The sequence below is a fragment of the Phacochoerus africanus genome, unplaced genomic scaffold (assembly GCF_016906955.1).
Source record: "Phacochoerus africanus isolate WHEZ1 unplaced genomic scaffold, ROS_Pafr_v1 Scaffold_112, whole genome shotgun sequence".
NCBI classification, from domain to species: Eukaryota; Metazoa; Chordata; class Mammalia; order Artiodactyla; family Suidae; genus Phacochoerus; species Phacochoerus africanus.
The window spans coordinates 32,238-46,243 of record NW_025927305.1 but is presented as its reverse complement, the minus strand read 5'-3'; the positions used below and the strand labels follow the sequence as shown (position 1 = coordinate 46,243).

Genomic DNA, 14,006 nt, shown 5'->3' with positions numbered 1-14,006 from the left:
TAGATCATATGTAACAGTAAATATAACGCATATGATATGTCCTATGTAGCCTATATATATCACACAGACCATGGAGTATCATTTAGCCATCAAAAGAGGGAAATGCTGCCATGTCGCTGACCACATGGAGAGGCCTCGAGGGCATTATGCTGGTGAACTAAGTCAGGCAGAGAAAGACAATAAATAGAATCTCTCTCATAGGTGAAAACTTAAAAAAAAAAAATCAAGCTCACAGATATGGAGAACAGATTCATGCCTGCCAGAAGTAGGGGGGAAGGGAGTTGGAGGAATGGATGAAGAGGGGCAAAAAGCAAAAAAAGAAAAAAGAACTGTATGTAAAGTGCGAGTGAACAGGCTCAGAGAGAGCGCCATGACTGGGCTTTAGCCCCGGACTGGGAGGATTTCTCTTGGCTGCTGAGAATGTTTCTCGCTTCCTCTTGGTTCTCAGTGCCAGGGTAGGTGGTGAGGCTGGGGTTCCCGGAGACCTCCACCAGCCTGAGGCATCAGTCCATCCAATCTGCCTTGGATTCGCTCTGGCAGCTCCCCTCCATAGGACCACATTGACTCCCTGTCCCCTAGTCTGACTCTTACTAGAAGACCTGCCTCAAGCCACAGGGGTCCAGGGGCAGTGTGTAAATATTTTAAATTTTTTTAATTCCAAAAAAAAAAAAAAAAGCTTTCCTTAAGTCACAAAGGGATTCACTGGCTTAGGGGCAGTTAGAACCCAGAGCTCTCCAGTGGACATGTTGGTATTCTGGTCTGCAATTTAAGAAAAGAAAGGAAAAGAAAAGAAAAAAAAAAATCAAAGATCTGGTTGGGGGCGTGGCTGTGGAGACGAGAGTGGGCAGAAGGCGGCGGTCAGCAGACAGGAGGTAATTCAAGGTTTATGAGCTAGTGGGGCATTTGCGCTGGAAAGGGGCAGGGTCAGGACGCGCCCCCGGAAAGCAGATTTTGAATGTCACCATCAGCATCATCGCAGACCCTGTGGGAGGAGCCCTGTGCCCACTTCTGCCCACTTCCCAAAGGTGCAGACTGCCTTTGAATGAAACCACGTCCCCAGGGCTTTGGCCGCCAGAGCCAGTAATTTCCGCTTTGGCCTGCAGGTTCGCTCTGAGGGACTCCGGGCCCCTCTCCTGAGCCACACGTGACTAGGTAGCGGTGGTTAATGTTGTTTGTTTGTTTGTGTTTGTTTGTTTGTTTGTGTTTGTTTGTCTTTCTTGCTATTTCTTGGACCGCTTCCACGGCCTATGGAGGTTCCCAGGCTAGGGGTCGAATCGGAGCTGTAGCCTCCAGCCTACGCCAGAGCCACAGCAACGCGGGATCCGAGCCGCGTCTGCGACCTACACCGCAGCTCACGGCAACGCGGGGTCGTTATCCCCACCGAGCAAGGGCAGAGACCGAACCCGCAACCCATCGTGTTCCTCGTCGGATTCGTGAACCACTGCGCCACGATCGGGAACTCCTAGAGGGGGTTCATGTTAATCGCACCGCTAGCGCCGGCTCACCCGCCCGCGCAAATGGCGCAATCTCGGCGTATAAAAGTAAGGGCAGGCTGTGTGATTAGACCATAACGTCCTGCCCGCTCACCCAGTAGGCAGCAAGTACGATCCGGCGCTGCAGGAAGACGCTGTCGATCCCCGATGGCTCTACCCGGCCGTCTGCCTGCACCGCGATCGAACGAGGAACTGGGGACAGAGCGCACCCACCGCCTCCGGGCGCTCGGGCAGGGCGCGCCCCCAGCCCCCAGCCTTCGCTCCAGGACCTCAGGGCTCTCATCGTCGTCGTCTTGGTGCTGTCGGTGAGTCTCCGCTCGCGAAGTCGCGCTCGTTTGCCGGGAGAAGGGGGGGGCGGGGCGGGGCACTAGTGAGTGACAGGTCGCACTTCCTTTCGTTTCCCCTTCCCTCTCTCGGATCCTCCTCGCTTGTTCTCTCTCAATTTTGCTCTCTCTCGGCTTAAATTCTAAAAGGTGCCCTTTTTAAATAGATTAACTAGGGAGGTCCCTGGCCCCTCCCCCCACCGTGGCCTTAAGCTCCGTTGGAATATCCTTTACCCTGAAAGGATCGTCAAAGTTGGAAACGATCTTTAAAGTTACTTGCTGCTTGCGGCAATGTCTGAGTGCTGGGTAGAAACCATAAATCCTCTCACGACCCGGACCAGATTCTCACCACTTCCTCTAGGAGGTGGTTTGGAGGCTCCGTGTAGGATTTATCACTATTGGTGTTCATCCTCAAGATACTTACTATGGGAAAAAATGCACACTTCCATTTTCTCAGGTTGTGGCTTCTTTTTCTTTTTTCTTTTTCTTTTCTTTTCTTTCTTTCTTCCTTCCTTCCTTCCTTCCTTCCTTCCTTCCTTTCTTCCTTCCTTCCTTCCTTTCTTTTTTTTTTTTTTTGGCTCCCCGTGGCGTAGGGAGTTCCTGGGCCAGGGATCAGATCCCAGCCGCAACTGCAAACCACGCCGCAGTTGCAGTAACGCGGGATCTTCAACCCACTGTGTCCGGGAAGGAACCCGCGAACCCGAGTCCCAAGACGCAGGGGATCCCGCTGCGCCACGGTGGGAACTCCTTGAGGTGCTTTTCGAAGTTTCTTACATGTTTAAAAAAAAAAAAAAATTAAGGGCCAAACAGGGTTATAGGAATCATGAAAATGTCTGTTTTCATTGAACAAATTACTGCTAAAATCAGAAAAGAAAGAACATTTTGAACTCACAAAGAAAATACAGACTTATTTATTTTTTAAATTTATTTTAAGCGATTTTACTTTTTTCCATTATAGTAGTGCTCTGCCAGTTATCTACTGTAAAGTGACCCAGTCACACATAGATCTATACCTTCTTTTTCTCACATTTCCCTCCATCATGCTCTGTCGCCAGTGACTAGCTCTGATTCCCATTGCTATAGAGCAGGATCTCATTGCTGATCCCTTCTAAAGGCAATAGTTTGCATCTACTAACCCCAGATTCCCAGTCCATCCTACTCCCTCCCTCTCCCCCTTGGCAGCCACAAGGCTGCTCTCCAAGTCCATGGTTCAGAATTCGTTTCTTGACTAGTAGTTTGAAATAGGTGGGATCCATGCTGAACACTGCTGAAGAGTGGTTCTGGGCGCCTGTAGGGCACTCACTGTCACGTATTCTTGTGGCCATCTGCCCTGTCTATGGGGTATCGCCTTCGAAGTGGGGTTGCTGTGACAGTAGGCTAGATAAGTTTACATTTTTATTTAGATAACAATAAGCTGCCTCCAAAAGAAGGCTGGACCATTTTAACTCACACCAAGAGTCCACAAGTGGGCCTGTTTCCCTACACCCTTGCTACCCTGAACTTGAATTCCTCGCTAGCCTGAGAAGTAAAAATGGGGCACCACAGCGCTGTGGGTTTGATTCCTCAGGGCCAGGAGGGGTTTTCAAGGATCTATGAGATTAGTGAGACTGGGAGTGGAAGACCAGGAGACCCTAGATGAGGCAGCAGGGGTGAGGGCAAAATATACAAACAGTGAAAGAACTGAAAGAAAAATCTTCTACAAATGTCTTCCGAAAACGTAGGAGTTCTTCAGTAGTGTATAAGGCTAGAAGAGATTCAGTACCTAAACATGACAAAAGCATTTGAAAAGAAGAAAAATGCTTTTCAATTATCTTCCTAAAAAGAAAAGCCAAAAAATGCCTTAACAAAACAAACAGCAACCTCAATTCGGGGATGTTTAGAGAAGAAAACCTATCCTGACCAAGTGGGGTTAATCGCATGAATATGTGTTGGATTAACATCTGAAAATGAGTCAATGATTTTCCGCTATATTAACACTGCAAAGAAGGAAAACTATATGAACAGCTTAACAGGTGCAGAAAACGCATTTGACAACATTTAACCCCTTTCCACCAGAAAGCCTCTCATTACATCAGGGTAGATGGCAACTTCCTCCATCTAATAAAAGCCACTTCCTCCCCCAGTCACACAGGAGATTAGGTTAACCTAGGAAAGGGTGCGAGGGAATGTTCTGCAGTAATGTGAATCTCCCATCCTCTAGTTAGAGGAGGATGGGAGTTTCACGAGTGTCGGCATTTTCCTAAAGCTTTGAATGGCACCCTTTAGAGCTGTGCATTTCCTTCTTTGTAAATCTTACAACTGAAAACCCTGGAAGGAAGGATTGCGCTCTGGTTACCCACATAATGCTGAAGTTTTAAGAGTTGAAGACATCTGAATTTCACATAAAAATAAGGCACTTGGGAGAATGGACAGAGGGATGGATAGAGAAAGAAATATGTGATGAAGCAAATATGGCAAAATTAGAATGTAGGTGGTGAGTGAATGGGAGTTCACGGTACAGGTCTTTACAGACTTTGTTGGATGCCTGGAAAGATTCACAGTAACACGTTGAGGGAGAGAGTGTATGAGAGGAGAACCAGGGAAGACAGGAGTGAATAGGCCTGTGAGGTCAGGAAAAGCAGATTCCAAAGGGATTCAGAGGAGGCCCAGCCTGGGGACAGGACACTTAGGGAACACACATGAGCTTAGCTGTCCGCAAATACTTGACAGGCTTTTATGAGAAGACGGCTGTCTTTTTCTCTCTTTCTTTCTTTCTTTCGGTCTTTTCGCCTTTTCTAGGCTGCTCCTGCGGCACATGGAGATTCCCAGGCTAGGGGTCTCATCGGAGCTGTAGCCACCGGCCCACGCCAGAGCCACAGCAACGCAGATCCTTAACCCACTGAGCAAGGCCAGGGATGGCACCTGCACCCTCATGGCTCCTAGTTGGATTCATCAACCACTGAGCCACTACGGGAACTCCGAAGATGGGCTGTCTTTTATCTTGTTTAAAGTCAGGCAGGTTGAACTGGGTTCCACATAAGCTGTTGCCATTTTAGCTTTTTCTTTTTTTTTCCCCTTCATTTCACTTCTCCTTCAAATCCCTCCCAGGTTAAAGCAAAGTTGCAAAAACGATACAAAAAACCTTTTTCTTTCTTTCGAATCATTTGGGAAATAGCTCCTGACATGATAGACGCCATGACCGAGTACTTGCGTGCGTGTCTTTCCCACAAACGAGGACAGCCTCCCCCCAAACCCATAGCACAGCTTTCAGCATCAGAACACGCTCGTCCTCATCGAAGCCTCAGAGTCCACTCAGCTTTGGCCAGCTAGCCCCATTTTGTCTTTTTAGCCCAGAGACCTTCGCCCCAAACCCTGGGGTTCTAGTTCCTCTTTTTGTGTGACTCTTTGGTATTTTGTGGGACACTGACAGGCTCCTCTTGGTGACAGCCGCTCAGGTTAAAACCGGAAGTTCCGTAAAGTGTGCTTCTGGATCACGACTTTGAAAAAGTGCACGTCTGCTATAACCCTCATCTGTAAACGTGTGCGCATGCGTGTGTGTGGCAGGGGTGGGGGGAGGCTGAGGGAGGGTATTCGCGCGTGCGGTCAAATAGAAGAACTAAAGACAGCAAGACAGGGGCTGTGTTCTCCAATCAAAGGGATACCTGTGGTTTCTGTATTCTTATCGAAACTTTTTTGTCTATACTTTCTGGAATAAACGGATTTTCTTTTACTCTAAGAGAAAAGCGTACCGGGGGGAAAAAAAAGTTCAGCGTTCAGGTACTTGCTAGCACCAAAGACCAGGGGACAAAACCTGCATAGAAAAAAAAGGAGAGTTTGGAGCTGGAAGAAAGGTTCCAGTTCTGTTTCATTTTGTGGGCGGTGGTCAAGGGACTGTGGGATGGATCCTAGGAGGACAAGAGTCTGGAAGCCACTCACGCCTGTCCCTGCTTTGTCCTCATAGGTCACAGCTGCCTCAGGCATGCCCACAGAGCAGGGACGATTTACCAGCAAATCGCTGCCCCAGAGGCAGGGAGTCGCAGCCCCAGGGAGTGTCCAGCAGGTACATCCGAAGACTGATCTCCAGCCCTTACCCCACCCTTGTCTCCATGTCCTTTTGGTTTTCAGATCTCTGCAGGTGTTTAATGGACGTCTTCTTTGGGCCAGGCACTGTGCTGGGAGGGCATGAGCGTGGGCCCCAGACAGAGGGATGCTCATGATAGTGAGAGAGATGCAATAGGAACCCCGAGGATACCTGAGTGATGGGGGCCGGGGGGAGGGGGCGCAGAGACAGAGTTAGTGAGGGCCTCCTGGGGATGGCGACTTCCATGCAGAGAGCCACTGTGGAGTGCTCCTGAGATGGCCCCCCAGGGGGCAGGGCGGGGCTTGTTTAAGCAAAACTAGGGGGCAGCTGGTGTAAGTGGAGGGTAAAGAGGACACAAGGGCAGGCAGGGGCTGATCACAGACCCTGAGCGCTGTGAAGGGAGCAGGGGTTTTGTTTTTTAGTAAGGCATTAACCGCAGTAAAAACCTCCATGTTTTTATATGGATTACATTTGAAGGGACACTCTGTTGGAACTTCTGAGCTTAAAAAAACACATTGTTAAAATTAGGTTGACCTCTTTCTTGCTACTCTTAATGTGCCACCTGTGGCTATGACTTTCACGTGTGGCTCGTCAGTGTATTGCTGTTGGCAGTACTGGTCTAAGGTATGTGGTAGATGTCAACTCAAAAGATTGAGGCCAAGTCCGGCGCTGCTTCGTGGAAACGAATCTGACGAGGACCCATGAGGATGCAGCTTCGAACCCTGGCCCTGCTCAGTGGGTTAAGGATCTGGCGTTGCCGTGAGCTGTGGTGTAGGTTGCAGACACGGCTCAGATCTGGCGTGGCTGTGGCTGCGGTGTAGGCCGGCGGCTGCAGCTCCGATTGGACCCCTAGCCTGGGAACCTCCACATGCTGAGGGTGTGGCTCTACAAAGACCAAAAAAAAAAAAAAAAAAAGATTGAGGCCAGTCAAGAAGGGTTCCCTGTGTGGAGTCCACTGATGGGTGAAAGAGGCATCCTGGCCACACCGCCAGCCTCTGGGAATCCCGTGGGGTCTTCCTCTCCAGCTTTTCCCTTCCTTTTCAGGGTTCCATGTGGAGGAAGCCAGTGGAGAGTGTGTCCGCTGCACAGACGGAGTGGATTACACCAGTGTTTCCAACAGCCTCTCTTCTTGCTTACGCTGCACGGTTTGCAAATCAGGTACAGGACCCGTGGTCCCCCATGCCTCAGTGAGGGTGCTGGGTGATGATGAGATGGGGTGTGAATGGGTCAGGGAGGCAGAAAGCCGATTTCCAGCCCAGCTAGGTCTTCCTCCCCTCCTCCCCTCCTGAGCTCAGCCTCTCTCGGCCTTCAGGACCTGAGGTCCTCTGGCCTTGCCCTGAGGACTAGGTGTTGAGCCCTGACCCAGGTAGGTGTGCCTCGCCATCCAGGGCGTCTCAGATTACACCCCACCTTACCCCATAGCTTGCTCCTGATGTGTGACTGAAAACCCTTTTCTTCCCAATCCTGAGCGTGTGGGGGTCTGGGTGGCGAAGAAGGGTTGAGAGTCACTCGAGGGACGCAAATCCCCAAACCTGATCCTTTGTCTTCAGGCGAAGAAGAGAAGACCCCTTGCACAGCAACTGCGGACACACGGTGTGAGTGCAAGCCTGGAACTTTCCGTGACGAAAACTCCCCCGAGTTCTGCCAGAAGTGCCGCACCAGGTGAGACGCAGGAGCCCAGGCGGTTTCCAGCAGCTCAAGGGAACTATCCCAGAGCCCCCTCCCGCCCCAGGCCTTCCCTGCGCCCGCCCGGGGGGCCGCCCCAGCCTGCAGGCAGCCCCTCCCTGCCCCCCGCGCCTTCCCAGACCTCCTCAGCACCCTTCCCCTGCAGCCGGCTCACTGCTAAGGTTCCCCACACTGTCCGTGGCCCAGGAGAAGCTGTAGCTTCTTTTGATAGCAGAGGGAAGAAAATGAGTAGAATGCAGCCAAGCTCGCATTCGTCTGTGACAATGCCGTCGCACAAAGGGATTTTTCCTCGTTTGGGGGCAGGAAAGGGCCCACGAACACAAAGGTGCCCACAGGCGAGTCCTAAGGAGATGGGGCACGCGGCTCCTTCAAGGTTCCTTCCTGTGAAGCTCTGAGGCAGCCCAGCGGGCCTCACCCCCAGCCCTTGTTCCCCAAGAAGACACGAATCTTCCCTCTTTGGGGACTCAGGGGCCAGCAGTCCTGCGCTCTGCTCTGGCGCTCCAGTGTGGGCTGTGGCTGGTAGGCAGAGTCAGCAGGTGGAGGACCAGAGGGTCCTTGTATGAAAGGGCGACTGGCGGGGGAGGCTCAGCTTGTGCCCGAGCCCTTCTGACCCTTGACCTGGATGAGGTTCCCCCTCCCCCGGGCTCCCGCTGCAGCCAGGGAGGCCCAGGGCAGGCCTTGCAGAGAAGGCCCAGCGCCTGAGGAAGGGGCAGCTCTGAACACTCCGCAGGAGCCCTGGGGGCTGAAGTGCCCAAGCTCTGATCCTTCTCGCAGCCAACAAGGCGGGTAAGGGGACCCGGCCCTGCGGACAGGAGAGCCTGTTCCTCCGCCACTGTCCTGTCAGGGACACTGGGCGGGAGGTGCTTCCCTCTTTCTCCTCATCTGGCCAGCTTTCCCTGATGGATCCCCTGTGTCTGTACCCAGGTGCCCTGATGGGATGGTCATGGCCACGCCGTGTACCCCCTCGAGTGACCTCAAGTGTGTGCCTCAAGAGTCAGGTACCCGGGCCAGTGGGGAGGCCCTGGATCCTGGAGAGCCAGTGACCACGAACCTGCAACCGCCCACCGCATCCTCTCCCTCCTCAGGGAATTTAAAAGTGGTGGCCAGAAGAGCAGCTCTTTCTCCAGCTTTCCTTTTAGTGGTGGTGATCGCATGCTGGCTCTGCAAGTACAAAGTTCAAGGTGAGGTACCAGGATGGAAGGGGGAGGCACGGGCCCCTCCTCCATCTCCCCAGTCTTCCTGGTGCCCTGGCCTGGCTCTGATCTTGGTCCCCAGGATCCCTCTGCACCTCCCACCTCACCTGCTCCTACGAGGGCCAGGATCCCCTCAGTCCCACATCTCAGCGGATGGTCCCCTGGTCCCCATGGCCACGGAGAAAGGGGCCAGGTCAGCTCTTCATGCCTTCAGGGCCCCCAGCCGCGGCAGAGAGGTGGTCCGCACCTCGCTTGGGTGACAAGAGTCAGGAGGGTTTATACCGCAGAACCCAGCAGAGATTTTATGTGTGTTTCCTTTTACTTCATTTCCCCCCATCTCTTCTCCGTCCCTGAGGGTTCCCCCGAGTTGGAATGGGCCCGTCCTTGTCCCCAGGCCTGGGGCTCCTTGTTCAGTATCTGTCCTGTCCCTGGGCAGGGAGGTGCTGTAAGGGGACTCTCCCCGCTGCTCAAGCGGCTGCTGCTTCTCTTCCAGGTTGTAGACTGCACCGCAAATTCATGGACAAGGTGAGTTGGTTTCTCCAGGACCTGGTGGCATCAGGCCCTCAGCAAGGGCTTCCCACCCACTCCAGGGCCCCGGGTGGACACAGTGCCCAGTTTGCCCTGTGCTATGGTCCCTGGCTCTGTCAAGTGGGGTGGGGGCTCTGGGCTGACTTGTAGGGGCGCCATTGGTCTGTTGAGAGCAGCCCTAAGGCCGGTTGGCAGGGCTAGCGCTGTGCTTCTTACTGCTTGTAAGACACCCTCACCTCCTAACCCTAGATGGACCCTGGGGCTGGGGCTTGTCCAGCAGGGGTGCTGAGCCCCCCCTTAGCACAGCACCAGGGTCCTGGGGCCATCGGCAGGGCCATGGATGTGCTGAGTCTGTACCCAGCTGGGGGGCACAGCATGGGAGTATGTAGGGAGGCAGAACCCTCCGTGTCCCCCCAGCTGCTGCGAGGATCTGTAGGTATGGACTCCTGAGTCAGCTCTTTGCCCTCCCAAGGTCCTTTTCTGGCGACCACATCCCTCAAGAAGGCCGGAGGCTCTGGACAATGCCCGCAACGACACCCTGATCAATAGAGACTGCCTGTCCTCTCCAGTCTCTGATCAGGAGGTAGAAGACCCTGAGCAGGTGGAGCCAACGGGAGTACAGTCCTCAGGGGAAGCAGACCATCTACTGGTGAGTGTGATGCCCTCGCCCTTCGACTTGCCCGGGCCTGTGGGGGACACAGGGAAAGGCTGATGCTGGTCCCCCGTCTCCTATCCCATGGGGAAGGGGTGAAGGAGGGCCGTCAGGGTCATGGAGGGGGAGCTCTTAGGCTACTTACCCTCTGTCTTGTTCCCACGATGGGACCTCCCAGATATTTCTAAATAGATAGTCTGTATTTCTCTTATGAAAAGAGCTAGCATTTCAAGTCAAGGGGTTTCCTATACCTCACCTAGATGTGATATTTTCTTTGGTAAATGTCGCCTGTTCTTGTGGAGGCTGTATCTTTGTATCACCCCGTGTTCTGTTACCTTGTATGTTATCCATCTCTTGTAAGTCTCTATGTAATTATTGTCTGCTTACAATTTTATTTTTTTTATTTTATTTATTTTTTTTTGGCTTTTTGCTATTTCTTGGGCCGCTCCTGCGGCAACATGGAGGTTCCCAGGCTAGGGGTCGAATCGGAGCTGTAGCCAACCGCCTATGCCAGAGCCACAGCAACGCGGGATCCGAGCCGCGTCTGCAACCTACACCACAGCTCACGGCAACGCCAGATCCTTAAACTCACTGAGCAAGGGGCAGGGACCGAACCCGCAACCTCATGGTTCCTAGTGGGATTCGTTAACCACTGCGCCACGATGGGAACTCCATGTCTGCTACAAGTTTTAAGCAGTCATCCATCCGTACAATCGTACAATCACATTCGTAGTAGTAGCAGTAGTAGCAATAGCCGTGGCATTGTGGAACCCTCAATGTTTGTAAGGCTATAATCATATATAAAATAATGACTGTTTTGTCTGCTCCCTTTAAAGATCTGAATTGTTTTTGTTGTGCTTACAGCTGCCGAGACCCGAAGTTCAGAACGATGTTTGCTTAGCGCTTACATTGTTTTGACGAATTTCAAATAACTGCACTGTTGCTTCCATTGATGCTTAGCGCAGTGGGGTGTTTTTTGGTCTTGACTGGACTTGTTGGGGAGGCCTCCAGTGTGGCCCCTAAGAATGATACTGGCTCTTTTTGAGATGTGCAATCTTGTCACTATGAGTCTAGGCTCCTGTTCTGAGGTGTTTTTTGTGTTGTTTGTTTGCTTGTCTTTTCTAGGGCCACACCTAGGCATATGGAGGTTCCCAGGCTAGGGGTCTAACTGGAGCTGGAGCGGCCAGGCTACAACCACCCGCCACGCCAGATCCTTAACCCTCTGAGCAAGGCCAGGGATTGAACCCACTGCGTCATGGTTCCTACCTAGCCGGATTTGTTTCTGCTGCTGCGCCACGACGGGAACTCCTGAGGTGTTTTTAAAACACAGAATCGGCATTTAAATTTGCCAAGTGATTTTTCAAGCGTCCGTGGGGAATGTGTGATCATTTCATGCCCTTCTTTAGACTACTGATATGGTACAGTATTGTTGATCAAAGCAGCCGCATATGCATGGAGTAACCCTCTCCTTTAGACTTTGCCAAGTGCCCCTTGTAATAGTCTTCATCTGAGTCACGTCAAGCTGGGAGGAGTGCCTGTCTCCCGAGGCGGTGGGTGGGAAAGGACTAGAAGGGGCAGAAGGACTGCGTGGCGGTGGGAACGGTCCCTGTCCTGATTGAGGGACGGCGGCTCAGCCGCATGAGGTCGTCGAGGCTGGAGCAGACACGTAGGAGGTGAGCCCTACCGCAGGGAGCCTGTCCTCCACGAGCACACGAGCCTGGGAGCTGCTCAGGGTGGCAGGTTGCTCTCCGTCTCTGTAGAGACCCGGGAGGACAGGTGGCTGCCCTGGTCACTCAGCGAATCCGGGACCCCTGACGAAGACCGAGACCTTTCTCCACTGCGTTTCACAGGAACCGGCAGCAGCTGAAGGGTCTCGGGTGCGCAGAGGGCCACTGGTTCCTGCAGACGGTGAAGACCCCACAGAATGTGAGTGTTTGTCCCTGGACCGTGGACTAGGAGTGGAGGGACGCGCGACAGTGTCTTCACTGCGTCCCCACAGCTGTGAGGGCAGCTGAGACCGGGGATGGCTTGTGCCTGGGCCATCCAGACTCCAAAGGCCTCAGAGCCAGGTCTGCCCACTCTGAGGCCCCTCAGGGGCTGTGCCGTCCAGCAGGGCACCCACTGGCCCCAGGAGGCTGTGGGGCAGCTGACCTGTGGCCAAATTGGATGAGCTGTGTTAGAACTCGACCCCGTATCTCAAAGAATTGGTAGAACACAGGAATGTAATAGGTCCCATCAACAATTTTTGACCGTTATTACATTTTGAGATGAACATTTTGGAATGTAGTGAGTCCGTGCCCTATTTTATGGAAATTACTATAACTTGTGAACATTTTACGTTTTCCAGCGTAGCTGTTAGAGAATATGAACTCTATTCAGCGGCCACCTTAGGTACCTATGCACGGTGGGTGTGCACTGCGTTGCACACGCTTGCCCTGCATCCCCAGTACAGTCCCACGAGCGGGCGGCCTCGGCTCCACTTCACACGTTAGCGTCTGTTTGTCCCCATCCAGCTCAGGGAGGCCGAGCTGAGTGTGAAGCCAGAGACCTTCCACCCTCCAGGCCTTGCTGGGTCCCCAGTGCCGAGGTGGCAGCTGGGGCCCTGAGGCTCACGAGAGGGGCGGGTGCCACCCTGAGTCTCCTGAGAGGGGCGGGTGGCCCCCCTCTGTCTCCTACCACTGCTGCCTTCTCCCTCCATGACGTCCATTTCCCCTCCCCGGGGGGCCCTTCTCCCTCACTTAGGACAGGATTCTCTGGTGACCTTGACTCCCTACAGTGTGCTGGGGACATAGGGGGCCCAGGCGGCGTGTGGCCTGATTTTCTCTGTAGGTGGGAAGCAGGTCAGGGATGCAGAGCAGCAGCTGCCTCAGCAGGGGGAGCTCTTCAGGTCCCGCCCTGGGGTCCAGGCCTGCCCGAGGGTCCTCGGCCCTTCTGAAGCTGGTCCCAACCTTCTCTCTGTGACTTTCCCCCAACCTAGGCTTGAGGCAGTTCTTGATGACTTTTCCACCATCGTGCCTTATGATGCCTGGGACAAACTCATGAGGAAGATGGGCCTCACCCAAAATGAGATCCTGCAGAGCAGAGATCGTGCCCAGAACACCGGGGATGCCTTGTATGAGATGCTGGAGACCTGGGTCCGCTGCAAAGGGCGGGAGGCCTCAGTCAACGACCTCCTCGATGCCTTAGCAGCACTGGGGCAGAGACACGCAAAGGAGAAAATTGAGGACAACGCTGGTGGGCTCCGGAAAGTTCGTCTTCAAAGAAGGTGAAGCTGGTGCTGCTGTGTCCTGAGTGTTTGAGGACCTCATCTTCCAGTTCTGGACTCGTTTTTATCCAAATGGACTTGCACTTTTTACTCTCACGTATTACATAGAATCTATTTTTGTTGGGGAGAGGGTGTAATCTGTAATGTTGTTTGTGTATGACTTTCTGCTTTTATGGTTTTTTGCGGTGTGTTTGCTGTCTTAGGGCCGCACCTGCGGCCTATGGAGGTTCCCAGGCTAGGGGTCGAATCGGAGCTGTGGCCGCTGCCTACGCCAGAGCCACAGCCACTTGGGATCTGAGCTGCGTCTGCGACCTACACCACAGCTCACGGCAGCGCCGGATCCTTAACCCACTGAGTGAGGCCGGGGGTCGAACCCCAACCTCATGGATCCTAAGTCAGGTTCATGAACCACTGAGCCGCAAAGGGAACTCCTGCTTCTATGTTTTTATATATATTTATAGTAGCCTAGAAAAAAATTCTGTGAAATTAACACTGGATTGTTTACATGGTTGCCTTTTTGAGAGGTGCTAAGCCAGCAACGATTGGGTGTCACAAGTAATGGCAGAAAAAGAGCCACCACCCCGCACTGGGGAGCCTGGAGGAGTCCGCTCTCCTTCAAAGGCAGCCTCGCACTCTTGGATACATGGTGACCTCTAGGTGCCCACGCTTTTATACCTGAAAGTCTCAGAGGTGTGTGACTCTTTCTTTTATTTACCGGTGGGTGTTTACAAGTCAGCAGAGCGTGACGAGACGTGGCAGCCCTGCACAGCCCTGTGGTCTGGTGTCTGTGAGCTGGGCTGTCAGGC

General features: G+C 53.1%; 1 protein-coding gene across 1 annotated transcript; it reads left to right on the top strand.

The window, feature by feature from the left end:
* Window positions 1-5,800: 5,800 nt before the first annotated feature.
* LOC125119082 (tumor necrosis factor receptor superfamily member 10D-like) lies at window positions 5,801-13,260 on the top strand (the record flags this gene model as incomplete). Its single annotated transcript, XM_047765932.1, is given in 10 exon segments — window positions 5,801-5,855; window positions 6,921-7,034; window positions 7,427-7,538; window positions 8,487-8,743; window positions 9,249-9,280; window positions 9,756-9,932; window positions 11,696-11,942; window positions 12,765-12,822; window positions 12,913-13,165; window positions 13,167-13,260. Coding segments are annotated over 10 exon segments (1,365 nt in total), but the record flags the coding sequence as incomplete, so codon positions are not given.
* Window positions 13,261-14,006: the final 746 nt, after the last annotated feature.